Here is a 22,494-nt window from a genome sequence, read left to right on the forward strand (position 1 = left end):
AAAACAAAGTGACGCCTGGCCAGTGTTATTTTCTGCGTTGGCTTTTAAAAGGATGGTTAAGATGGCTGGATATTGATCACGATTAAAATAAGCGCATTTTCTATAGATCAAAAATTTTAGCTCTTTTTTTTATTTTGCGCCCACTTTGGACAAAAAAAACCCCAAGAAAATGTATTTCGCTTGGAACTCGCCTTTCACTCGACATAGTTTAACTCTCCAATTTACAAATTGGTCTCTTTATATTAACCATACTCACAACCTTCTTTCACGAATACACTCACAAACATGGGCAACCAGCACGAACACGGGGTGGCTATGGACAACAAGCTCGACGTGATCAGAACCCAGGCCGATCAAGTGCGCGAGTTGGTAGACAAGCTACGCGAGCGGGTAGAGGATGGCGAGCTGGCAACCGGCGACGGAATCAGCTTTCTTGAAGTGAAGCACCACACAATGCTTTCGTATATTTCAAACCTGGCATACCTCTCTCTGCTCAAACTTCATGGCAAACCCATTGAGAACCACCCGGTTATCTCCCACTTGATTGAGGACAGAACTGTACTCGAGAAGATGAAGCCTCTGGAGCAGCGGCTCAAGTACCAGATTGACAAGCTGCTCCGTGGCGCCGTTGTAGCTGCCAATGGCCCCAGCGCAGTTATCAAGGCGCCTTCCAAGCTTCATACTACCGACGATCCTGAGATGGCGCCTGCCGCCGATGACAGCGCCAAGCTGGCTGCAGCAATGCTGGGCGACGATGCTCTGACCAACCCCTCGGCGTTCAGGCCGAATCCTGGAAGCCTTGCCAAAGACATCCGCAACGAGGATGATGAATTGGCCGCGGATGATGGCGTGTACAGGGCTCCCAAGCAGGTGCCGGTGCACTACGAGGAGGAAGGAAACCTGGCGGCTAAGCGCGAGAAGGCCGAGCAACGCATGATGGATCGCGCCTCACGCTCGCGTCTGGTTCGTGACCTGATGACGCAGTACGATGATCGTCCAGAATTGGCATCAGCGTCGGGTAACCCTGCCAGGGCCCTGGTGGACACCCGCATGGAGCGGCTGGCCGAAGATGCATCGCGCTACGAGGAAGATAACTTCAAGCGGCTGTCGATGGCGAAGAAGGAGCGCAAGGGTATGCGCTCAAGAATTGTTGAGCTCGAGGACGAGTTCTCGCATTTGAACGACTTTGCCGGTATTGCGTCGCTGCAAAAGGCGTCGTCTGGATCTGCATCGAAGGCCGCTATTCTGGATAGGCTGAAGCAGAAGAGGGATAACGAGAGTCCGGCTGAAAAGGCTAAGCGCAGGAGAAGAGGCGGCCAGGGCAGCGATGACGAGCAGGGATTTGCGGCGAAGAGCATGCACCAGAACAAGCGCGGCAAGTTCCAAAAGGTCAAGGGCGGTATGAAGAAGCGCTAAAAACATATTTATTTTGCAATTGCTGTTCAATAATGGATATAGTAAATATAATTTTGATATAAAATATTGCGCACTCAGTTGTGAGCATGGGCGTGAACTCGGGCGGACAAAGGCAAGGCAACCAAAGGGATGATCTCATCCTCCGAAGGCTGTTGCGGGCTGTGCTTGAGCTTGTGCATGCGCGCGATGAACATGCCCGAGGTGTTTGACATCATAGGATCAAGCCTCGCTGCATTATGCATCCGCTCAAACAGTGAGCGCTTGTCACCCAGCCCTTGCTCGCTCCACTCGACGTCGGTCTGTGGCATCCATATTGGCGAAGCAACGATCCCTCCTGCCACGCTGCCATCATCGGCAGGTATGTTGTCCTTGCATTGAATGTCATCAAGCACATCGATCTTCTCGACGCGGGCCTCGTCCTCTCCGTGTCTGCTCAAAAACCCGGCCACAACGTATTCGTTCTGGTATCTTGACAAGCTGCACGTGCTGTACACCAGCGTGCCACCGACTTTGAGCAAACGCCAACCATTTTCCAGCAGCTTTGACTGCAGGACTGGCACTGAGATTGGCCGATTATCACCGATCACTTGTGTCTCGAGCTTCTCCAGTCCCCAGCGCTCGTATTTTTTCACATGCGACAGCGATCCGTCGTGTGTGCACTCGGCATCCACCAAAACGCGGTCGTAGAGCTCAGTGCCACTGTTGGAGTACCAGTTTGATAGCGGCCTTGATGCAAACCACGGCTTTCCTGGCTCCACAACCTTCTTCCGCCTGCTTTTGGGCTTGCGCCCCGAATTCTCCGCCTCTCCGTCAGCGTTAGCAATAACTGCTGCTGCCGCCGCGACTGCTTTGGGGTCCCACCACCGGTCGCGGGGAGCCAGGCTGCTGAATGCCGTGCCGTCTTCAATAAAAACGCGAACATGGCCCCTTGAGTGGCCTGCATGCTTTGCAATTTGTTTGCAGCATGTAGCGACACGATGGGCAGCAATATCAACGCCTGTCACTGATCCGCGCTTCGACTCACACGCGCCGCTCGCATCAAGCAGCTCTGCCAAAAAGAGCAGTTTGGCACCCGGTGCGCAGCACAGATCCAGCACATTGTCGCCAGGGCTAACAGACAGCGCCAGCGCTGCGATCGCCGAGCTCACATCCATGCCGACGATATCGCCACGCGCGCTTGCGTTGATTTGTGACATGCTCACTGATTGGTCGGAAATTTCCAGAAATCCAGGAACTCCTGGGACTTTGGAGACTCTGCACCCAGCGTCAGTTTCGACCTCGAGTCGGAGCTTTGTATTTCTTCTGATGTGCGCTGGGCGTATTGAACAATTCGAACGTATCGCGGTAGCTTCTCGTGCATCGTGTATATGTTTGGATTGATGTGATTTGACTGTAAAAACTCCAAGAACTGCGGCGGAAAGATGGCAGAAAGCGCCTGCTGCTCGCAGGGCGTGTCCGTGGGTGTGTCGACCATGGTTATAATTTTCGATGCCAAAAAAACACGCGTCCGTCTATTCGCCAAGAATCTGTTGTAAAAGCTAATAAATTGAAAATATGAAAGCGAGCGTTGACACGGATGGGAAGAAAAGAAAAGAAAGATGCTGCTATTTTTCAGTTTGGACCTGAGAAAACAAAGAAGCAAATTATGATGAAGTGGGACACGGTTGTGATGGAAACCTTGCAGAAACGGTCCAAAAAAGTGCAGCTGTCCGATCACACTATAAGAAAAAAATGAGGCTACAAATATCCTGCAAACCGACATCCTTCCCCCATATAAAGTGTTTAGAAACTAGTGGCAATAGCCCACTATGGTTGCGAATATTATCTAGCTTGCTGCTTCTTCTCTTTGCAAGAAGCAGGGGCAGATTAATTCTTGCGCACACGCTTGGGCTTGGGGTTTGGCTTGAACAAAGTCTCGGGTGTCGCTATACGCTCAGCCTCAACCAACTTGAATGGTGCCTTTTTGCGCAAGAAACGGGGACACTCGCCTGTAAGCAGGGCATTAAGAATGATGCGAAAGTTTAACACCGCAGCCATGTCTCGATTCCACTTCTGTCTGCCTGATGACACTTTTCGCCATCCTTGATCTTGGTTCCGTCGGCCCTAAAGGTTTGCAGGCTGTTTTCCATTGTGCATTGAAGCAAGCCGTGTCATAAAACTTGGCGAGGTTTTTCTACTGCCGGAATTGCATTAACGCCTGTTGCAGCTACCTGCTGCTGCTGCTGTTTCTGCTGCTGCTACTGCGCGGCCAACTCATTGCGTATCCTCTGTCTGATTTTGCGCTCGATTTTGCCCCGCGACCGGCCGCTCAGCCTGACGATGCGCTTGAGATTATCGGCGAGCTGGGTATTGATGTACTGCTTAAGATTTCGCTCAGCCAGCTCATCCCACAGCTGCTTCTTCACCTTGCGGGGAATCTTTCGCTTAGGCCAGCCATCCCCCCTATCCACCGGATGGTATTGGCAGACTGTGGGCGAATATGCACCCACTGGTTGCAACTCTGCTGTGTACTGTTAACAATAGATGCGGCATCGGTGGCTGCTGCTGCGACAGAATTAAGTGAATATAATTACATTGTTAAACATCACACTTAACCCATAATGAAAGCACCACTTAGACGCAAACCTTAAATACTTCCCCGCACCTTCAATAATCTGGATTTCTGATATTTTAGGCTAAGAACCTGGAGGGAAAACGGGTTTTGAAAAATCCCCCGCTTAGGAATCTGGAGCTTCGCTATAAATGTCTGGAAATTCCAAAATCCATTTTCAATAGTGCATTGCTTGATCGGCCCCAGCTTGATCAATTTTAAATCGAGATATCGTCTAAGCAACAAGGTTCTGGCAACCACATGTCTTCGCCTCTTCTTTTTTGTTCCTCAACCTATTATTGAATTCATTATACCTTGGGCCCCCTAATTAAAAGTAATTATTATTCTCATTGTTTTTGAAATGAAGGCGCGGCAAACAGCGACTGCGTTCAGAAGAACAGCCGTCGCCACAGTTGCTTTGACAGCAGCAGCTGTCAACAGCGGTAGTGCTCCGGCCTTGGCCTGCATGGCTCGGCGCCTGGCACTACCAAGATCTGCGACTGCGCACAACATACACACCTCAGCGCTTGTTATGCAGGCGAGCCCATCGCCAGTTGAGACTTCCAGGATAGTGGCCGCAGAGACAAATGCAGATATCCAGCCCACGACCACCACAGATGAAAACATAGACGTCCTGATCAACGTAAAGCCCCAGCCATTTGAGAGGCTCCCGATATCAAACTCTGGAATTGCCGACATTGTGCCCAGCTCCCAGCTGCTGCAGAAGGTGCTGAGCGCTGCCAACCTGGGAATTTCACAAACCAAACTGATGGGGTTAGCCAACCGCTTTGTGAGCATAAACAGCACCAACGCCGACGTGAGCAAACCAATGGAGCAATGGCGCAAGGATGTGCTTGACGCATTTGATTCTAGCCTGAAGGACATAACCAGGGTCGCCGGGATGCTTGTAAAACTGTCAAACAACAAGTCATTGGCATTTGCGCTGTACAAAGTGGCTGCTGAGGAGGGATACCAGAATGCGGCGCATTATTATGCGGTTATACTGGGACCAGATCTATGAAGCAGAAGGGTGGTCAGTCTACCAGCGCCAGTATAATCAGAGAGTTGGTCACTGCCGACATCCTCCCAGTTATGTGGTGTATGCGGACGTTTTACTGGCCAAGGCCACCTTGGAATCAACCCTAAAGGCAATTGCTCTTCTCGAGAGGGCTGCAGAGACAAAGCTGGCAATGGCGGCGTTCAATCTGGGCATATATACTGTAAGGGCGAGGCAATCGACAAGGATTACCAAAAGGCTGCATACTGGTTTGCCAAGGCCGCCGAGCAAGGTGCTGCAGAGGGTTATTTTATGCTTGGAAACATGTACTCACAAGGCCAAGCGACCAAGGATGGCAAACCTGACTTTGAAAAGGCGTTTGTAAACTTTGAAAAGGCTGCGCTTGCCGGAATAGTCGAGGCGCAGTTCAACGTCGGCGGGTATTACTTGGAGGGCAAGGGGGTGGGAAAGAATGCGAATTTGGCCGTGGAATACTGGCTGATGGCTGCTGCAAAGAGATTCCCAATCGCCGCTCTGAACCTCGGCAAGCTGTTTGTGGAGGGCAAGGAGGTGCCTAAAAACATTCGGCGCGCTCGGGACATGCTGAACTTGGCCATCGAATTGACGGATCCCGAAAAGATATAGAGCAACATGCAAGGGCGTTGTGGCCAAGCTGGAGCCCAAAGGGGAAAAGGTGGCTGGTGCATAATAATGTGAACGAACAAGTGTAAATTACTGTATGCATTGGAGGCCATGTGGCAGAGATATGTTTTTTTGTATATTTGGAAATTTTAATACAATTTTGATATCCGCGTGCTCTACAAATTAAAAGTAAAATATAACATGGGTTTGCTTGAATATTGGGCGTCATTTAAAATAAAAGTAACAAAATAAATTGCTGCGCCTTTACCTCTTATTTTGTTATATTTTCAAGTATATAAACATGCTACGGGCGACTGCTGCTACGGCAATGGTACTGGCGCTAGCTCTACACGCCTTGAGATGTGCGGCGGACACCCAGGAAGTAGCAGAAGTGGCTGAACGAACGATACTGCAGCCACTCGATCACTTTGCCACAAACCCGTCCAAATATATTATCCCACAAACGTATATGGTACTCGGCCAGTATTATCGCCCGGGGACCGTGCTGCTTTACAGCGTTGGTGAGCGCGCCATACAAGCGTCAGACTTAAATAGTAGTTGGATTACAGAGCTAGCCAAGCAAACGCATGGCATGGCTATACTTCTCGAACTGCGATTTTACGGCGACTCAATACCACAAGCGGATACTTTTGCTATTGCAGGCCAAGAGAATCTGCGCTTTCTGACTGTCGAGCAGATGATGGCAGATATCCGGCGGTTTGTCAGAACCACCGATATCCGCGACTTCACGACGCAAAAACTCAGAAATAAAGACTTGGCCGAATTGTCCTGGGTTTTTGTTGGTGGGTCTTTTGCTGGCAGTCTAATGGCATGGACCAAACACCGGTACCCGAACCTGAACGCTTTCGTATTAGCATCCAGCGCACCCATGCGTTTGACAGATGAGTACTGGCAGTTTGACAGCGTGGTTGCGCAAAGACTTCCGTGCGCTAGTTACTGTCGCAAGCAATTCGCCGGATCGACCAGATTTTGGACAGTGCCGATATGCAGTGTATTACTGAGCTTAAGCGAAAATTCGGACTCGAGTCAATTGAAAGTTCTGAAGCCTTTGCCGAGGCATTGACCATACAACTGCCATCGTTGATGCAGGCGCCGTTTACTCGCTCGGTCGGCGAACAAATTTCGGAATTTTGCTACCGTCTCGAACAACCGCTGCCATTGCATTTATCCGCCAGCAGTAACGATACGGGAACTTTGGACAATTTAGCGTTAATTACGCGTGAGTACTCCCAACACCATCGGATATACACACTGGGGCCAGCTGTCCCGAGGGAGATGACCTAGGGTGGCTCTGGCAGCAGTGCACTGACTTGGCTTTGGCAGACAGCGCCGCCAGACCAGGGCAATCTGCAGTGGTTTGAGAAACGTCTGCGTTCACGGCGTCTAACTGCAGCACACTTCCAAGCACAATGCCAAGTGTGTTTTGCAGACGAGGCGCGCATGGAGAATGGCAATTTGGCGGCCAACCGCAAGGAACAGTTCCTCATGTTTGCCGAGGAAGCTTTATTTGCGTACACGACTAATGTTGGGAATGTATCTGGCAGCTCACTGTTTACGGCTGGAGAGCTCGATCCCTGGCAGCACTTGTTTATTTCTGGCAGCGGCGATATTGACATCGATGGTAACAATGGTGGAAGTAAATTGGTAAGCTTGGCCAACAAGCTAGTGATAAAGGGCGCATCGCATGCGGAGGATTTGCGTGGGTTTTCGGAAGAGGACAGTGCGGACGAGCAGTCACAGATTTCTAGAACACATCTGCATATTGGGAAAACAATCGAGCGCTGGATCCAAATGCACGATACGGATTTTCATAGGTGGGGGCTGGTCCTGACAGAGGAGCGCAGAAACAAGTCGGCTTCTTCCATCCAGTGACTTGCTTTCCAGTTGATGTTTTTCGTTGCAGTTTTCTGTGCAACGACTAGAATTCAAAGCAAGGAATGTGCGATAGAAGCAAAGCGCGCAGCATTCTGTATTTGGTTTTAAGCAGGATCAGGGGGGAAGAAAGGTGGAAAGCACCAGGCTTTTTATTTATTTTTAATCCCTCTTACCCTTTTCAAGGCTCACATAACAGTCTACAACTTGCTTTAAATATAAAACTCAAGGAAAGCCTGCATTACCAAATGCCCTTTTCCTTTTTTCTCTCTGTTCTCTTCCGTTCTTAAACAATTTTATTTTTTATTCGCACACCCTTGTATTTTTTGCTAATTAAAAGAGAAACCATGTCTAACAACGAAGACACATCACGCAGCGCAAATAATCTCCGGGGCAGCCCCCACTTTACAGTAGCAACACAACAATGGCAATAATGGCGTGCAGTACACTCCGCCTCGGGTGGACCTCGCCAGCCGGTTTTGTGTCCAGGCACGGTGGTCAGGCACCGCCTCCACCGGGTGCTGTTGGATACGGTGGCCACCAGGGCCAGCAATTCAGCCACGGTTACGACCAGAACACCAGGCCGGCTTCTCCCCAGGATGGCGCCAGGTCGAACAGCATTGCCAACACGGGGCTTCAGTGGGTTAGCGCGTCAAACAACCACATACCGCTAAACCCCGTCCAGGGTGGCATAGAGAAGAATGGCAAGCCGCTTTTTGTCGCCCGCGCCATGTACAAGGGCGGTCTGCATCCGGGAAAGGTTGGCCAGCACCTCGAGAGGGGGGGTGCAACATTGGCTGGGGCCACAAAGAGGTCGCAGTTGCTGATTACCAGGTTCTCTGCGGCGATGCAGTAATCTGCGCTGGGTGCGGCAAGTGGGCGCGCTGAACATTCAGACTTTAAGCCGTATCCCGCCGGGCACGAAGAGACGGCGAGCCGCTGTATATCGCCAAGACTCTGTATGAGGGCTCGCAGCAGCTGGGAAAGTGCGCTCCTCACATCAAAAAAGGAATGGCATTTCCGTACGGCCACAAGGAGAGAGACTGCAGCGAATATATGGTGCTAGCCTATGCTGACTAAAAGCGAGAGAGGCGAGTCCTTTGTTTGGTTATGCCTATTTTTGTACATTTTTGAACTTTTCTTTAACAATACAAAAAACTTGATTTTTTGATTTAGTTTGACTTGGTTGTTTAGTTTGGGTGGTCGTTGGCTGCTCATATGAATGTATTGCGCTCGACAATATACATTGCTGGAACAGTAGCTGCACCAATGATGTGCAGATGATCCGATAGAACAGCCAGAAAAAAACGAATTGCATGCCGAAAACGGGCGGCACGTTGAATTATAGTTGTTCATTCCAGCTGACAGGAGCGTCTGCAGCAAAAATCACGTTTTTTGCTTATGCAAAATAAGCCTTAAGGGCACTATTGTGAGAAGTAACAGAAAAGCGAGACACAACCCAATCAGCTGAGTGGGATCTATTTTTAGATTTATTCGCAAATATTTTTGTTTTTAAACAGTAGTAGCGCTCTTGTTTGATAAAAAAAGAACAACTCCCCTTGAGTAAGAATAGTTTTTTTTGCGTGAATCCGCAAAAATATCTGGCAGGACATCCGACGACAAGCAAGATAAAATTACGGGGGATATTGTTCCATTGACCTTGCCAAACAGACAGATGAATTTTGTTCATTCGTTTGACAGAGAGCGCACGCGGCAGCAACGAGTCACGATGTTTACTTCTTTTCTCGCTAGACTTTGCAGCAAGGCGGCAAAAACTAAAGAAAAACCATATTTTTTATTTTCTATGAAAAGACAAAAAGGCGCAAAAATCTATAATGGCCCTTTCCGTGTCGCTCGGCTTAAAAGCGCCAAAAAAAGCAGAAAATAACCGCGCGTTTATTTTTGGGGGGGGGAAGAGGAGAAAAAGAGGCAAAAGCGTGTAAGGGCCACATAATTTTTTATTTTATTTTTTCTCACCAGCTTTTTATAGGACAACGGACCAAAAAAGACTTGATTTTTCTATTTTTCCAGAGTATCTTTTAAACTTTTCTCTTCTCTAGTTTTTTTTACTTTTCTTTTTAAAATAAGTTTAGCTTTTTTAACCCAAAAATTTTACTCACTAACCCACTTGCTCATTCTTTTTAACCAGCTGAACGTAAGAGCACAGCATATTTATATATAAATATAAATATACACGCGCGAACAGCAGCGTCTATATTTAAATCAGGCTCTATTATATTTTCTATTTTTGCACTTCCCCTCCTTTCCCCCACTTGCTTAACCTTCCCACCTTTACTTGGCCTTTATTTTTATTTTATTTTATTTATTTGCGTCAAGTTCCCTGTTCATCCTTGTCTATCTGTGGGGATAAAACACACCAAACGCAAGCGCACACCCCCACCTTGAGAGGCAAACATATAAACACAACCATGGGACGGAAAAAGATTAAGATCCAGACCATCAAGGACGAGCGCAACCGCCAGTTACATTCCTCAAGCGCAAGGCTGGACTGTTGAAAAAGGCTTATGAGCTCAGCGTTCTGTGCGACTGCGAGATTGCAGTAATCATCTTCAGCTCACAAAACAAGCTTGTGCAGTATGCGTCGACCAACATGGACAAGGTTCTGATGCGCTATACTGATTTCGGCGAGCCCAATGAGAGCCTAACAAACGTGCAATGTGCAACGCAGTTTGGCGACAACGATGACGATGACTTCCCAAATAGCGCCATTGGTATGGATGCTGGTCACCATCATGGAGGCAATAGTGTATCAGCAGGCACTCCTGGTATGTCGCATGACTTTAGCATTGTGGAAGGTGACGCTGCGTCTACCGCAGAGACTCGGTCACCTGCGGACACCCACCGGCAGCGGTACCAGCAGCAGGACTCGGTTGCATCGGCAGCTGTGACGTTTGGCGCCAATGGAATTACAAGCACCAACTCGGCATCTGGCATTTCACCCATGCAGACAGGATACGTATCACATCAGCAGCAGGCCCACTACTACCAGCAGCAACAGCAACAGCAGCAGCAGCAAATGGTCACAATATACTCGCCGGCGCTTGGCGAAATGGATACTTCTAATACGACGACATACTACTCGCCGACCGCGGGATATTCCCACCCCACACCCAACAGCGCCAACATATATTCTCAGCAGCGGGCAATCCACAGGGTGGCTTTGCTCAGCCATTATCCGCCTACCCCTACGGTATATCTCCGAGATCTCAGCAGCCAAACTCCACTATACTTGCGCCACAGCAGCAGCAACAGCAACAGCAGCAACAGCAACAGCAGCACAGCAACAGCAACAGTTTGCCTATGCTCCGCCACTGATGCGCAACTACCATCCTACCAGACACTAGGCGGATATCCGCAGCAGCAGCCGGCTGGAATTACGGTTCCGCTCGGCCCCGATACAATGTCGACCCAGACTTCCGGCATGTACCAAGCGGGTCAGCCCTACAGCCCGGCAGGTTCTTGGCAGACAACTGGACGCATACCGCCCGCGGCTGACAGTGCCCTCGGCATCTCTGGCTAATAACCCCCCCGTATCCACACAGTACATGGTGTACCGCATGCCGGATGGTTCCACTCACGCGGTTGACACTGCCCAGCAACACAGCAAGAGTTGATAATGAGCCAACAAGCACACCAGCATGATCAGCTGCACACAATCAACGAGGACGAGGACGAGCCCTATAGCAGCATGGAGAAGAGGAAATGGACGAGGACCAGTACATTAACCATGAATATGGACAAGATCAGAACCAGGATCAGGGCCAGACTCAAGAGGAGCATGAGCAGGATCAAGATGCGGGCGAGGACGAAGAGGATGACGATGATGATTCCACAAGCGTCGAGGCAAACTTCCACATTAGCCCCTCTGTTGCAGCTGCTTCTACAGGCGACCAGTCGACCCCCAACAGCGAAGCCACCAACTCCAACAGCGCCAGCAGCACGGGAGGTCGCCGGCCGTCGACACAGTCGCTGCAATCGCGCGATACCCCCGATCTCCGCGTCGAGATTCCACAAAAGCAGCAGTCCCGGTCGCGCACCGATCCAGGCAACGCATCCACATTGCTTCGGCGACCCGCCTCTAGCACCGGCCGACATAACGGGACAACTGCACCGGACGCCCCAAGCATCCGCACGGGAATGCCAACAACTGACGCGGCACACAAGAGCGGCGTGCGCGGGCGGCGGTTCCCGCTTGCAGTCAACACTACGGCGCGGACAGCGGCTATCTCCAACGAGCCCGGCCCGCAAACCGCAATGCTCATCGAGTATGTCCAGAGCCTACCATCGCCGTCATCGTTCCAGCCTATTGTTTACCAGCAGAATGAAAACTATAGCCCGATGGAATTTGGAACAACGCCGATTGTCGGCCCTCAGCAGACTAGCGCCTTCCAGTGGCCGCTGCCGCCGTCATCGGGTAATAATGTTGCCACGGCTGCGAGCAGAAGCTCGGCGGCTGCAGCACCCCACCAGCCCTCGCCGCTCAAGCGCGATGTCACAAAGGATTCAACTGCGTCGACGCCTTCAGAACAGAACGAGACCAGTTCGCCTAATAAGCGGCTTCGAACACAGCTGTGATTCAGTGTAGTATATGCCAGTTTTTTCAATTAATAAAAATGTCTTTTTCCCGGTTTATAATTATAATTGCAAGCATCATTTTTGTATTTTCTAGTTTCAAGTTTTGCGTACAGTAAATATCTTATCTTTAAATTTGATTTCTGTTGAATTGTTTGGATTAAATTTATTTACAACTAATAGATATATACACCAAAAACATTATAACAATTATTGGCAAATACTTGCTTGAAACCCCTACTAGAAAAGCCTAAAGTGCAAAAATAAACAAATTGTTATTAGTAAAAATTGCAGCTTATTTTCAAACATTGCCTGTTTTGCCGTTAACAAATATAAAAAAGTGTGGCATGGAAATAAAGAGCTCAGCTAAAATGGGTTGGTGATGTGGTTCTCAACATCGGACTAAAGTCCTAATCAGAGTGGTGCATGAAGTTGTCATCGTTGCAAAATACTGGACATGTCACATTAATAAAAAAAAAGATACGTACAATTTATTCTTACCGCACAAAAGGCTACTGAATTAAATCAGAAATCTAACCGCACCTGTACTTGCAATCGAGAAGAGAATGAAGAGATAAAGTCGAATGACTAAAGTAAGCTTCCGTAATCGGCAAAACACGTCAATACAGCATACATCGATATAAAATACAGATACGGTGGATAGAGTACGATAATTACAAATTGGTTTTAGAGAGGAGATACAAAGAAGCTCCTTGCGCGCTCCTTGGGTCCCGCGCCGCGCTCATTTTATACGATTCCCAGACGAGCAAATCCCTTGCTTGTGCAACGACATGAAAAATGTAATTTCAAACTTTCATGCTGGGGTGGAGGGAATCAGTGAAAAATTTTCGCAATTTTTGTGATTATTACGATCAAAATCAAAACCACCTTAATCGCAGCATCAACCGTTTGCTATCAAGGATCTCACCGCTTTATCGCCAGCGTGGAGGTGCGGGGGTCGGGACAAGCCAATAGTAGCGATTTCTGATAACGCCCCTTGGACATACAAATGGCAGGCTCTGTTCAAATTGGGAAGATTTGCAAGCAACAAAACACTTGGTACAAAAAAATGTCGGGTTCAAAGAGTGTACTTTAAACTTTTTAAGAAAAAAACCAGAGCGCCCGTTGAGCTCAAAGACCTGTAAAGGGAAAAAAGACAATAGAAAGAAAAGAGAAAGAGAAACTAAAAGCTGAAGGAGGCGGAACAGCACACTACCCCGGATACCTCAACGCAGCAATTGCGGCGGCGGCTTAGATGAAGGCCTTGACGAAGTCACCAATGATCACGCGGAGCTTCTTCTCAGTGGCCTCGTCGATCTTACCCTCAGTGCGGATGGCGTTGAGGATGTCGGCGTGGTTGGACTGGACGAAGGGCAGGAACTTCTGCTCGAACTCGACAATGCGAGTGGTGGGAATCTTGTCGAGGAAACCATTGACACCGGCAAAGATGATGGCAACCTGGTCCTCGACCGACAGGGGCGAGTACTGGGGCTGCTTCAGCATCTCAGTGAGACGGGCACCACGGTTAAGCAGGAACTGGGTCGAGGCATCGAGATCAGAACCAAACTGGGCGAAGGCGGCAACCTCGCGGTACTGGGCCAGGAAGAGCTTGAGGGAACCAGCGACCTGCTTCATGGCCTTGGTCTGAGCGGCGGAACCGACACGGGAGACGGAAATACCGACATTAATGGCGGGGCGGATACCCTTGAAGAAGAGCTCAGCCTCAAGGAAGACCTGTCCGTCAGTAATGGAAATGACGTTAGTAGGAATGTAAGCGGAAACATCACCACCCTGGGTCTCGATGATGGGGAGGGCGGTCAGGGATCCAGAGCCAAAGTCCTTGTTCATCTTGGCGGCACGCTCGAGCAGGCGAGAGTGGAGGTAGAAGACATCACCGGGGTAGGCCTCGCGACCAGGGGGACGACGCAGCAGCAGCGACATCTGACGGTAGCAACGGCCTGCTTGGACAGATCGTCATAGATGATCAGGGCGTGCTTTCCGTTGTCGCGGAAGAACTCACCCATAGCGCAACCCGAGTAGGGGCAATGTACTGGAGGGGAGCAGCCTCAGAGGCAGTGGCGGCAACAACGATCGAGTACTTGAGGGCGTCGTTCTCCTCAAGGGTCTGGACGAACTGGGCAACAGTCGAACGCTTCTGGCCAATGGCACGTACACACAGTACAGCTTCTTGGTCTCGTCGTTGCCGTCGTTCCAGCGCTTCTGGTTAAGCATGGTGTCGAGGGTGACGGAGGTCTTACCGGTCTGACGATCACCAATGATCAGCTCACGCTGGCCACGGCCGATAGGCAACATAGAGTCGATGGACTTGATACCGGTCTGCATGGGCTCGTGGACGGACTGACGGGGGATAATGCCGGGAGCCTTGACCATAGCGCGGGAGCGCAGGCTGGTCTTGATGGGACCCTTGCCGTCAATGGGGTTGCCGAGAGCATCAACAACACGGCCAAGAAGGGCCTCACCGACAGGGACATCGACAATGCAGCCGGTACGCTTGACAGTGTCACCCTCCTTGATGAGACGATCGTTACCGAAAATGACAATACCAACGTTGTCAGCCTCAAGGTTAAGAGCCATACCCTGGACACCGCTCGAGAACTCAACCATCTCCTCAGCCTGGATGTTCTTCAGGCCGTAGACGCGAGCAATACCGTCACCAACGGACAGAACGCGACCGGTCTCCTGGAGGTCGACCTTGTTGGCGGCGCCCAGAATGCGGTCCTCGAGGATCGAGGTAACCTCGGAGGCAGCGGGCTTGGCACCAGCGCTGACGGAGGCCGAGGCCGAGAAGGCGCGGACCACAGCGGGGGTGGCGGCGCGAGCCTAAAGTGCAATAAAAAACAAATAGGCTCTTGGAATTTAATAGACAGTGCCAAAACAAACAATAAATAATTGAGTGTGTATATGAGAAAGTGTGTGTGGGACATAGATAAGCAACTTTAGGAAAGAGCAGTCACCGCCAATTTATCTCGATTGGTGTTGTCGAATCTAGCTGCACAAGATAAGCTGGATTTCATGTTGACTGCCGGGTCTTGAATTTACGACAACAAAGTTCTAGATCTGTTGAATTCAAGTAGCAGTGCGAGCACTTTTTTTGCACTAAATTCTGATTGCGTCTTTGTGTTATAAATAGTGCAATAAAAATACATACCATGGCGCGAGCGACGGGAACGCGAGTGGCGGAAGCAAGGCGGGAAACGTTCTTCAGCATTATGTTAAATTGGCAGGCTGTAATCGGTGCCTTGTTATACTTTTCTAAATAAAAATAAAACTAGTTAAATAGCGAAGAAGAAAGAAAAAAGTGAAGCAGGGGGAAAGGACTAGAATAGCTCTGCTTCCTCCTTCGCGATAAAGAAATTTGTAGACTGCCCGTGCTAAAAAAGATGCCGCAATGGCGGGAAAACCGGGCACCTCCTTTCCCCACTTCAAAATTTGCCGCAAACAACTGATAATGGAATCTGGCGAGAGCCACTCAGAGCCAATTATACTGATCAGCGCGTAATTGCCGTGATCGCGATTGCGGCTTAATCACAACTGGGCTTACAAGTGGATGGAAACAATTCGCTTAGAACATATCTCACAGAGCCTATCTTATTTTTTTGTAGCAACGAAAAAAATTGGAAGTTTATTTTTCTTGTTTCAATTTGCCGTTAATTGTCGCATTTTTTTACTCTCATACGCATCATTTGAAGCAACAGACTGACAAGCATAAAGACATGGCATTTGCAGGAATCTCGCGCACGTTCAACGCCTTAAGACGGCGACCGCATTTACACGAATCTCGGCCGCGCTCTTTACACTACACAGACAGAGGCAGCAAAGACTGCGACCGCCGCAAGCTGGTCTGCCAACTCTATTGAGCTTGTGAACCGTCTGCGCGAGCAGCAAAAGTATTATGCGACTGTTGTTATTAAGGGCCGCCCGTTACAGTTACCCAGAATGATATTATCGTGATGGATCGCATCAAGGACTTGGAGCTTGGTGACTCGCTGTCACTTAACCAGGTTACAGAGCTTGGATCGCATGACTACACGATTAAGGGACAACCCATGGTCGACCCCAGTCTATTTAAAATTGAGGCAACGGTGATTGAGCACCCGGACGGCAAGCTGTTCACTGTTACGAAAAAGAAGCAGCGCACGGCTCACCACAAAACAACATACCACCGGAACCGCTACACTATGCTTAGAGTGGCTAAGATTGATGTTAACAAGTTTTGAAGAGTGTCAACAAATATAATACATGCGATATACAAAAAAGCAATTGACCAGCTATAAAATTAAAAGCTTAGAGGCACATTGAAATGGAAATAAAAGCGATTACATTGTTAGCTTGGACACGCTAGAAATACTAATATGACAGACTGACACAGGTGTAATCGTATGTGGCATACGCGAACCAAGTGCCGAATATAACAATTATCGGCGCAATAAAATCAAGCCTGATTAGGGCCAGATGTATTGATATTTGCTTGAATCACTCGATTTCGTATGCATTTCATTTTTAATGGGTGTGATGTTTGCACACGCACATTCGTTTTGTGCAGTTTATATATTGTGCACATTCTGCCAAAGTGGAAGGTTGAACTATATAGCGATGCGCTGTATCGGCTGCGGAGTGGTGTGGAGCCAGCAAAACAGCAGAAACATACATTTTTATTTATAACCACGTCCGATCCGAACGGCTGGCCAGTTGTTAGCGTACCCAAAAAAATTGTGAAAAAGTCCGAGACATATTAACAATGACCTGTATACATCTTAGAAGGATAAACTCAGCGTACTGGTTAACTCAGTTAATAGTCAATCAGCTCAGGCTGTTGTAGTATAGTGGTTAGTACTCCACGTTGTGGCCGTGGTGACCCTGGTTCGATTCCAGGCAACAGCACATTATTTTTGCACTTTCCAGCACTGGATTGCTGAGGTTTCTTTTGCATTTTTATTGCGATTGCCCACGCAAAATGCCAAATTGCACATCATTAACTCTGTAATATAATTGAGTCATGCAAACATTGTTATAAATAGTATATTATTTATTGTTGTATTTCAATTTAAGACGCAAGATATGTATATTACTGCAAAATTCAAATTTATCTGGTTCTTGCACTTTTTTAAAACAGCTGGGAATATTTCAGCAAATACCCGAACACATTTCTGAGTGCTCATATAAATAACTATGCGGTTGTTCTTGCCGCTAGCTGGCCTAACTGTTCTGTCCCAAATGTTCTTTAGAAATATAGATGGGTTCCCGCAGATTCTAGAAAAACGGTATATTGGCGATATCACCTCAAGTTTCTCAGAAGTGGTAGCTCAACACAAATCGCCACTTCAGATTCACAGATTGTTATGTTAAAAATATATATTTGAACTGAATGAACTAAAAGAAAGCTGAGAGATGAACAGCCTCCACTGTTCATATTCATTAGTATTTATATGTGCATATGAATTCCCGCATGTCCAAGTAGGGAATTAACTGGCGATTGATTAATGAATCAATCGCCAGAGACAAGCCGCAGTTTCTTGTATCACACAGATGCACCGAGGTATACTTGGAATAGTTCAGAACTAGTTTTTCCAGCGAAATATATTTTGACCACATTCGTCGTGTATTAGACAGTTCGCGCAAGGTGATAGTTACCGTTTGCGTTGAGTCAATCCGCAGCGGGGTCTTGCTATTCAATATCCATAGGTGTCTTTACACCGGCACACTGACACTCCTGCAGTTCCCGGAGATATTGACACAATAACTTTGCTGTACCTAAATGTGGTTCGTCGTGTGAATGTGCCAAACCACATTTTTGTTATGGTTGATAACCAAAATCCAGACACTTTCGCGCTAGTACATTTATACCAAGCAGTTGGAGCGCGAGGTACCGGCAGTCGTTGGATATTTAAAGCCAGAGTCCAGTTGGCCGCAGAATGACATACATACTAGCACCAGTTGTTGACATATACTTTTAATTTGTTACAACTGGTGGGTATGTATATAGCAAAAAAAATTGCATATATTATAAAAGTATAAAATAAAGATAAATGTAACTAAACATCAATACACACGGAACCATATGGAGTTAACGATGTGCAATTTGGCATTTTGCGTGGGCAATCGCAATAAAAATGCAAAAGAAACCTCAGCAATCCAGTGCTGGAAAGTGCAAAAATAATGTGCTGTTGCCTGGAATCGAACCAGGGTCACCACGGCCACAACGTGGAGTACTAACCACTATACTACAACAGCCTGAGCTGATTGACTATTAACTGAGTTAACCCAGTACGCTGAGTTTATCCTTCTAAGATGTATACAGGTCATTGTTAATATGTCTCGGACCTTTTTCACAATTTTTTTGGGTACGCTAACAACTGGTCCAGCCGTTCGGATCGGACGTGGTTATAAATAAAAAATGTATGTTTCTGCTGTTTTGCTGGCTCCACACCACTCCGCAGCCGATACAGCGCATCGCTATATAGTTCAACCTTCCACTTTGGGCAGAATGTGCACAATATATAAACTGCACAAAACGAATGTGCGTGTGCAAACATCACACCCATTAAAAAATGAAATGCATACGAAATCGAGTGATTCAAGCAAATATCAATACATCTGGCCCTAATCAGGCTTGATTTTATTGCGCCGATAATTGTTATATTCGGCACTTGGTTCGCGTATGCCACATACAATTGTATTTGTTGCAGATGATTAGTGCGGCTTGCATAATGAAACAAAGTCAATTAAAGTATATTTTGACTCGTTTTTGTAGTCATCGGTGGCAATGCTTTTTTATTATAAAAACCATCTTCTTGTCATTAGCACTCGTCTGTCCCATTAGCATAAAATGTCATTACATGCATCTAAAGTGATATTGTTAAAGTTGCTGGCTTAACGAGTTATTGCTATTGAGTTATATTAAAAACATTCATTCATTTATTCAATAAAAATTTTTTAAACACATGGACCAGAAAACGACTTCGTTTATAGATTTCTCAGGCAAAGCAATAAACATTCCACAAAATGGGTTCCTTGGCGCGTGCATCGATGTTAACGATTACGAAAAGATCAACCGGATCGGCGAAGGAACCTACGGAATAGTATACCGTGGACGACACAAAAAAAGTCAAAAAATAGTTGCGCTGAAGCGCATGCGAGTGAGCATTAGCGACAATACACCTGGTTTGCCGCTCTCCAGCTTCCGGGAAATTGCAATCCTCAAGCGCCTGCACCATCCAAACATTGTTAATGTAGTGGACATTGCAGCTGGCCACGGAATCGACAGCATTTTCATGGTGATGGACTACTGCGAATGCGATCTAGGAACATTGTTGGACAACATGTCGGCACCGTTTTCGCACGGCGAGGTGAAAAGCTTGGTGCAGCAGATGCTGTGCGGAATGGAGTATTGTCACAACCATTTTGTTGTGCATAGAGATCTGAAGCTGCCCAATCTGCTTTTGACAAAAAACGGCGAGCTCAAGGTTGCTGATTTCGGACTTGCTCGACTGTTCCACGAGCCTCAGCGGCCGATGACACCACAGGTGGCAACTCTATGGTATCGATCGCCAGAGCTCATTCTTGGAGCAACCGAGTACACGACAGCAATAGATATGTGGTCGGCCGGGTGCATTTTGGGCGAGCTTTTGGTCCATCGTCCGTTTATGCCAGGCAAGAGCGAGTTTGAGCAGATGCGCCTGATTGTCAACATGATTGGGGCGCCGAGCGACAGGATATGGCCGGGATTCAGCCAGCTGCCGATGGCGCGGTCCATGCGGCTCCCCGAAAACAAGTATAACAATTTGAAGGTTGCTGTGCGCAATGCCAGCACCAACACCATCCTGTTGCTGAACGCGCTGCTCACGTACGATCCCCGCAAGCGCATTGGAGTGCAAAAGGCGCTGGATCACCCGTATTTCTACGAAATGCCAGCAGGTAGAGTGTTGCGATTGAATGGAATGTTGAAAGCAAACACCTCCAAATTAATTAATTAATGGGAGCATTTATACGCTCATACTAAAGTTGTCACCATAATTTTTCAAACTTGTTACCACCATTTTTTCTGTAGCTGTCAGGCCCGTAATTCAGTAGCAGTCGAGTCAGGTGAGGAGCCGCCATTTTGCGGACGTCGATTTCGCCGCAGATAGTAGCAATCCAACCATGTGATTGGAATTGTAAAGAGAATACACACTTAAGCATTCTGATTGTGTTTTTCCGTTCACACGGCCACGCCGCGTCACTCGCTCCAGATGCTCTGGCGGCGTTTCTCTTTCCTCCACTTTACTATTTTTTTACTTTCATTGTTAGAAAATTTCCACTATACAATAGAATACAATTGCGCTCACTTTTTTATTTCTGATTTATGCAAAAAAAATATTTATATACAACAGTCTGTCTCTTCAAGAACCAACAGCCATTTCGCGCTCTTATTTCACCTTATTCTGCCATGACAATTTTGCGCTTGGGCAACACCAACTCATCTCCTTCTTCCTACGCGCGTCACTTTCTGACAACTGCAAGCACCAGTGACAAGCCCGAGCAAACACCTGCACCCACAATGGTCATCCAAAAGGGCACCCAGGGCATAACCCTGTCACAGCTCGACAGCTACAAGGACGAATTTGACGCCGACATCAAGAACAGACTGGCTAAGCTGACAATCTCGCGCGAATCCTACAGCAACGCGCTGGAGAACCGCGATGTGGTTGTCCAACACCCACCAGTATTTTCGCACAAGCTGGCAATCGACGCACCGATCACGAACCAGAAGGTCAGTGGTCGATGCTGGATTTTTGCCGGGCTCAATATGCTGCGGCAGAGCATGATGAGCGAATACAAGTTGGAAAAGCTGGAGCTCTCGCAGCCGTACCTTTTCTTCTACGACAAGATGGAGAAGTCCAACTGGTTCCTGGAGAACGTCTTGAAGACGCTTGACGAGGATCTCGACGGGCGTGTCGTGCAGTACCTTTTGAAGGACCCTGTTGGTGACGGTGGCCAGTGGGATATGTTTGTTGCACTGATTGAGAAGTACGGCGTGGTGACCAAGGAGGCGTTCACAGAGACATTCCACACGTCAAACTCGAGGGAGATGGACAAGCTCATCACGGCCAAGCTGCGCGACTACGCCAAGAAGCTGCGCAACGCACACGCAGAGGGCAAGAAGGAGAACGAGCTGCGCGCATTCAAGCACGATATGCTTGAGGAGATCCACCGCATCATGGTCATTTCCTTGGGCCACCCGCCGACAAAGTTCAACTGGACGTTCTACAACAAGGACAAGGAGTTCAAGGAGTTCCGGGACCTGACGCCGTTGGGATTTTACCGCGACCATGTCAAGCAGGACTGCACGCAGACAGTGTCCCTGATACACGATCCGCGCAACGAGTACATGAAGAAGTACACGGTCAAGTACCTGGGCAACGTGGTGGGCGCCGATGACGTGCACTACATCAACTTGGGTGTCGCGGACATCAAGCGCTATGCCGCCGAGGTCATCAAGGCCGGGCGACCCGTTTGGTTCGGCTGTGACGTTGGAAAGTTCCACTCGCGCGACAAGGGCATGATGGACACGGAGCTGCACGACTACAAGGTTGCGTTCAACTTTGGGTTTAACATGGATAAGGCTGAGCGCCTGCAGTACGGGGAGAGCCTGATGACGCACGCGATGGTTTTGACGGGCGTGCATATTGAGGACGACAAGACCGTGCGCTGGCGGATCGAGAACAGCTGGGGCGAGGACTACGGCAACAAGGGCTACCTGATTATGACTGACCGTTGGTTTGACGAGTTTGTCTACCAGATCGTGCTGGAGAAGCGCGACATTCCGGACCATGTACTGGACGTGCTCAAGCAGGACGCCGTCGTGCTGCCACCCTGGGATCCCATGGGCGCGTTGGCCCAGTGAGGCCCGATGATAGAGCAATTTTTTTAAACTTTTTTTTTATCCAATCAAAATTTTCACTTTCTTGTCCGAGTGGTAAGGCCACGGAACAGCCGGTCCAACCGCAGCGGCCTTTGCAGCGTAGATGGTCCACAGAGGCAGGCCGATTGAACTGTGCGCGACCAGCATCACTTTCGCTGCCAGTTGAAAAAATGCAGTGCTTTTGGTAAGCTTTCCCATCTTAGTCGATAGTGCGGTTCAAGCACACTGTCTACCACCTTGACTGTCACAGATATACAAGAGATACAAGAGATACAGAGATGGGGGATGTGGCCGGTTTGGAGATAGCGTGAGGAGCGAGATGGCTGGGAGTGGGTTATTCTCTCGATCCCCCAAAACGCATCGCAGGCTTTCCGCTTTATTCATCCATCTCTGCGCCATAAAAAATCACTCCTCAGTGATGCGCCAAACAACCAAAAAAAT

At 48.4% G+C, this 22,494-nt stretch overlaps 9 protein-coding genes and 2 non-coding genes across 11 annotated transcripts; 8 read left to right on the forward strand and 3 right to left on the reverse strand.

Moving 5' to 3' along the window:
• The first annotated feature begins 103 nt into the window (after positions 1-103).
• BX661DRAFT_177394 (Sas10/Utp3/C1D family-domain-containing protein) lies at positions 104-1,452 on the forward strand. The gene has a single exon (XM_051534628.1). It carries the CDS (start codon positions 286-288, stop codon positions 1,414-1,416), a length of 1,131 nt encoding a protein of 376 aa, XP_051394100.1. The 5' UTR covers positions 104-285; the 3' UTR covers positions 1,417-1,452.
• Position 1,453: 1 nt separating this feature from the next.
• Positions 1,454-3,115, reverse strand: BX661DRAFT_177395 (S-adenosyl-L-methionine-dependent methyltransferase). The gene is made up of 2 exons (XM_051534629.1): positions 2,744-3,115; positions 1,454-2,705 (listed from the first exon to the last, which is right to left on the reverse strand). Exons 1-2 carry the CDS (start codon positions 2,888-2,890, stop codon positions 1,491-1,493), a joined length of 1,362 nt encoding a protein of 453 aa, XP_051394101.1. The 5' UTR covers positions 2,891-3,115; the 3' UTR covers positions 1,454-1,490.
• Positions 3,116-7,808: 4,693 nt separating this feature from the next.
• BX661DRAFT_177398 (uncharacterized protein) lies at positions 7,809-8,706 on the forward strand. The gene is made up of 3 exons (XM_051534630.1): positions 7,809-8,298; positions 8,319-8,390; positions 8,475-8,706. The coding sequence occupies exons 1-3, from the start codon at positions 7,972-7,974 to the stop codon at positions 8,616-8,618; spliced, it is 543 nt and encodes a 180-aa protein (XP_051394102.1). The 5' UTR covers positions 7,809-7,971; the 3' UTR covers positions 8,619-8,706.
• A 1,443-nt stretch (positions 8,707-10,149) lies between these two features.
• On the forward strand, positions 10,150-10,874 carry BX661DRAFT_168853 (uncharacterized protein; the record flags this gene model as incomplete). The annotated part of the gene is made up of 2 exons (XM_051533472.1): positions 10,150-10,578; positions 10,713-10,874. The coding sequence occupies 2 exons, from the start codon at positions 10,150-10,152 to the stop codon at positions 10,872-10,874; spliced, it is 591 nt and encodes a 196-aa protein (XP_051394103.1).
• A 165-nt stretch (positions 10,875-11,039) lies between these two features.
• BX661DRAFT_64365 (uncharacterized protein) lies at positions 11,040-12,194 on the forward strand. Its single transcript, XM_051539361.1, has one exon. The coding sequence runs from the start codon at positions 11,176-11,178 to the stop codon at positions 12,142-12,144; it is 969 nt and encodes a 322-aa protein (XP_051394104.1). The 5' UTR covers positions 11,040-11,175; the 3' UTR covers positions 12,145-12,194.
• A 997-nt stretch (positions 12,195-13,191) lies between these two features.
• On the reverse strand, positions 13,192-15,503 carry BX661DRAFT_177403 (ATP synthase subunit alpha). Its single transcript, XM_051534631.1, is given in 4 exon segments — positions 13,192-14,072; positions 14,152-14,286; positions 14,301-14,972; positions 15,301-15,503. The coding sequence occupies 4 exon segments, from the start codon at positions 15,358-15,360 to the stop codon at positions 13,383-13,385; spliced, it is 1,557 nt and encodes a 518-aa protein (XP_051394105.1). The 5' UTR covers positions 15,361-15,503; the 3' UTR covers positions 13,192-13,382.
• A 222-nt stretch (positions 15,504-15,725) lies between these two features.
• Positions 15,726-16,422, forward strand: BX661DRAFT_177406 (ribosomal protein L21-like protein). The gene is made up of 3 exons (XM_051534632.1): positions 15,726-15,891; positions 15,989-16,055; positions 16,088-16,422. The coding sequence occupies exons 1-3, from the start codon at positions 15,866-15,868 to the stop codon at positions 16,367-16,369; spliced, it is 375 nt and encodes a 124-aa protein (XP_051394106.1). The 5' UTR covers positions 15,726-15,865; the 3' UTR covers positions 16,370-16,422.
• A 539-nt stretch (positions 16,423-16,961) lies between these two features.
• Positions 16,962-17,033, forward strand: BX661DRAFT_t14. Its single transcript has one exon. It is a non-coding gene; the product is annotated as a tRNA-His (tRNA).
• A 1,278-nt stretch (positions 17,034-18,311) lies between these two features.
• On the reverse strand, positions 18,312-18,383 carry BX661DRAFT_t21. Its single transcript has one exon. It is a non-coding gene; the product is annotated as a tRNA-His (tRNA).
• A 669-nt stretch (positions 18,384-19,052) lies between these two features.
• BX661DRAFT_177407 (uncharacterized protein) lies at positions 19,053-20,406 on the forward strand. Its single transcript, XM_051534633.1, has 2 exons — positions 19,053-20,066; positions 20,200-20,406. The coding sequence occupies exons 1-2, from the start codon at positions 19,094-19,096 to the stop codon at positions 20,220-20,222; spliced, it is 996 nt and encodes a 331-aa protein (XP_051394107.1). The 5' UTR covers positions 19,053-19,093; the 3' UTR covers positions 20,223-20,406.
• On the forward strand, positions 20,407-22,095 carry BX661DRAFT_177409 (bleomycin hydrolase). Its single transcript, XM_051534634.1, has one exon. It carries the CDS (start codon positions 20,578-20,580, stop codon positions 22,033-22,035), a length of 1,458 nt encoding a protein of 485 aa, XP_051394108.1. The 5' UTR covers positions 20,407-20,577; the 3' UTR covers positions 22,036-22,095.
• The last annotated feature ends 399 nt before the right edge of the window (positions 22,096-22,494 follow it).

This window comes from Kickxella alabastrina (genome assembly GCF_025024165.1).
Source record: "Kickxella alabastrina strain RSA 675 chromosome Unknown BX661scaffold_3, whole genome shotgun sequence".
NCBI classification, from domain to species: Eukaryota; Fungi; Kickxellomycota; class Kickxellomycetes; order Kickxellales; family Kickxellaceae; genus Kickxella; species Kickxella alabastrina.

What these genes read in the sequence shown, in the direction of transcription:
- BX661DRAFT_177394 (XM_051534628.1), top strand. Translation starts at nt 286, where the DNA reads ATGGGCAACCAGCACGAACACGGGGTGGCTATGGACAACAAGCTCGAC.
- BX661DRAFT_177407 (XM_051534633.1), top strand. Translation starts at nt 19,094, where the DNA reads ATGGACCAGAAAACGACTTCGTTTATAGATTTCTCAGGCAAAGCAATA. An exon ending in TTTCTACGAAATGCCAGCAG is followed by an intron (nt 20,067 to 20,199) that starts GTAGAGTGTTGC and finishes TTTTTTCTGTAG; the next exon opens with CTGTCAGGCCCGTAATTCAG.
- BX661DRAFT_177406 (XM_051534632.1), top strand. Translation starts at nt 15,866, where the DNA reads ATGGCATTTGCAGGAATCTCGCGCAC. An exon ending in TTTGCAGGAATCTCGCGCAC is followed by an intron (nt 15,892 to 15,988) that starts GTTCAACGCCTT and finishes GACCGCCGCAAG; the next exon opens with CTGGTCTGCCAACTCTATTG. An exon ending in AAAAGTATTATGCGACTGTT is followed by an intron (nt 16,056 to 16,087) that starts GTTATTAAGGGC and finishes ACAGTTACCCAG; the next exon opens with AATGATATTATCGTGATGGA.
- BX661DRAFT_177403 (XM_051534631.1), bottom strand. Translation starts at nt 15,360, where the DNA reads ATGCTGAAGAACGTTTCCCGCCTTGCTTCCGCCACTCGCGTTCCCGTC. An exon ending in TTCCCGTCGCTCGCGCCATG is followed by an intron (nt 14,973 to 15,300) that starts GTATGTATTTTT and finishes ATTGCACTTTAG; the next exon opens with GCTCGCGCCGCCACCCCCGC. An exon ending in CTACTCGGGTTGCGCTATGG is followed by an intron (nt 14,073 to 14,151) that starts GTGAGTTCTTCC and finishes TGCTACCGTCAG; the next exon opens with ATGTCGCTGCTGCTGCGTCG.
- BX661DRAFT_177395 (XM_051534629.1), bottom strand. Translation starts at nt 2,890, where the DNA reads ATGGTCGACACACCCACGGACACGCCCTGCGAGCAGCAGGCGCTTTCT. An exon ending in TACCGCGATACGTTCGAATT is followed by an intron (nt 2,706 to 2,743) that starts GTTCAATACGCC and finishes AGAAATACAAAG; the next exon opens with CTCCGACTCGAGGTCGAAAC.
- BX661DRAFT_177398 (XM_051534630.1), top strand. Translation starts at nt 7,972, where the DNA reads ATGGCGTGCAGTACACTCCGCCTCGGGTGGACCTCGCCAGCCGGTTTT. An exon ending in AGGTTCTCTGCGGCGATGCA is followed by an intron (nt 8,391 to 8,474) that starts GTAATCTGCGCT and finishes AGAGACGGCGAG; the next exon opens with CCGCTGTATATCGCCAAGAC.
- BX661DRAFT_64365 (XM_051539361.1), top strand. Translation starts at nt 11,176, where the DNA reads ATGAGCCAACAAGCACACCAGCATGATCAGCTGCACACAATCAACGAG.
- BX661DRAFT_177409 (XM_051534634.1), top strand. Translation starts at nt 20,578, where the DNA reads ATGACAATTTTGCGCTTGGGCAACACCAACTCATCTCCTTCTTCCTAC.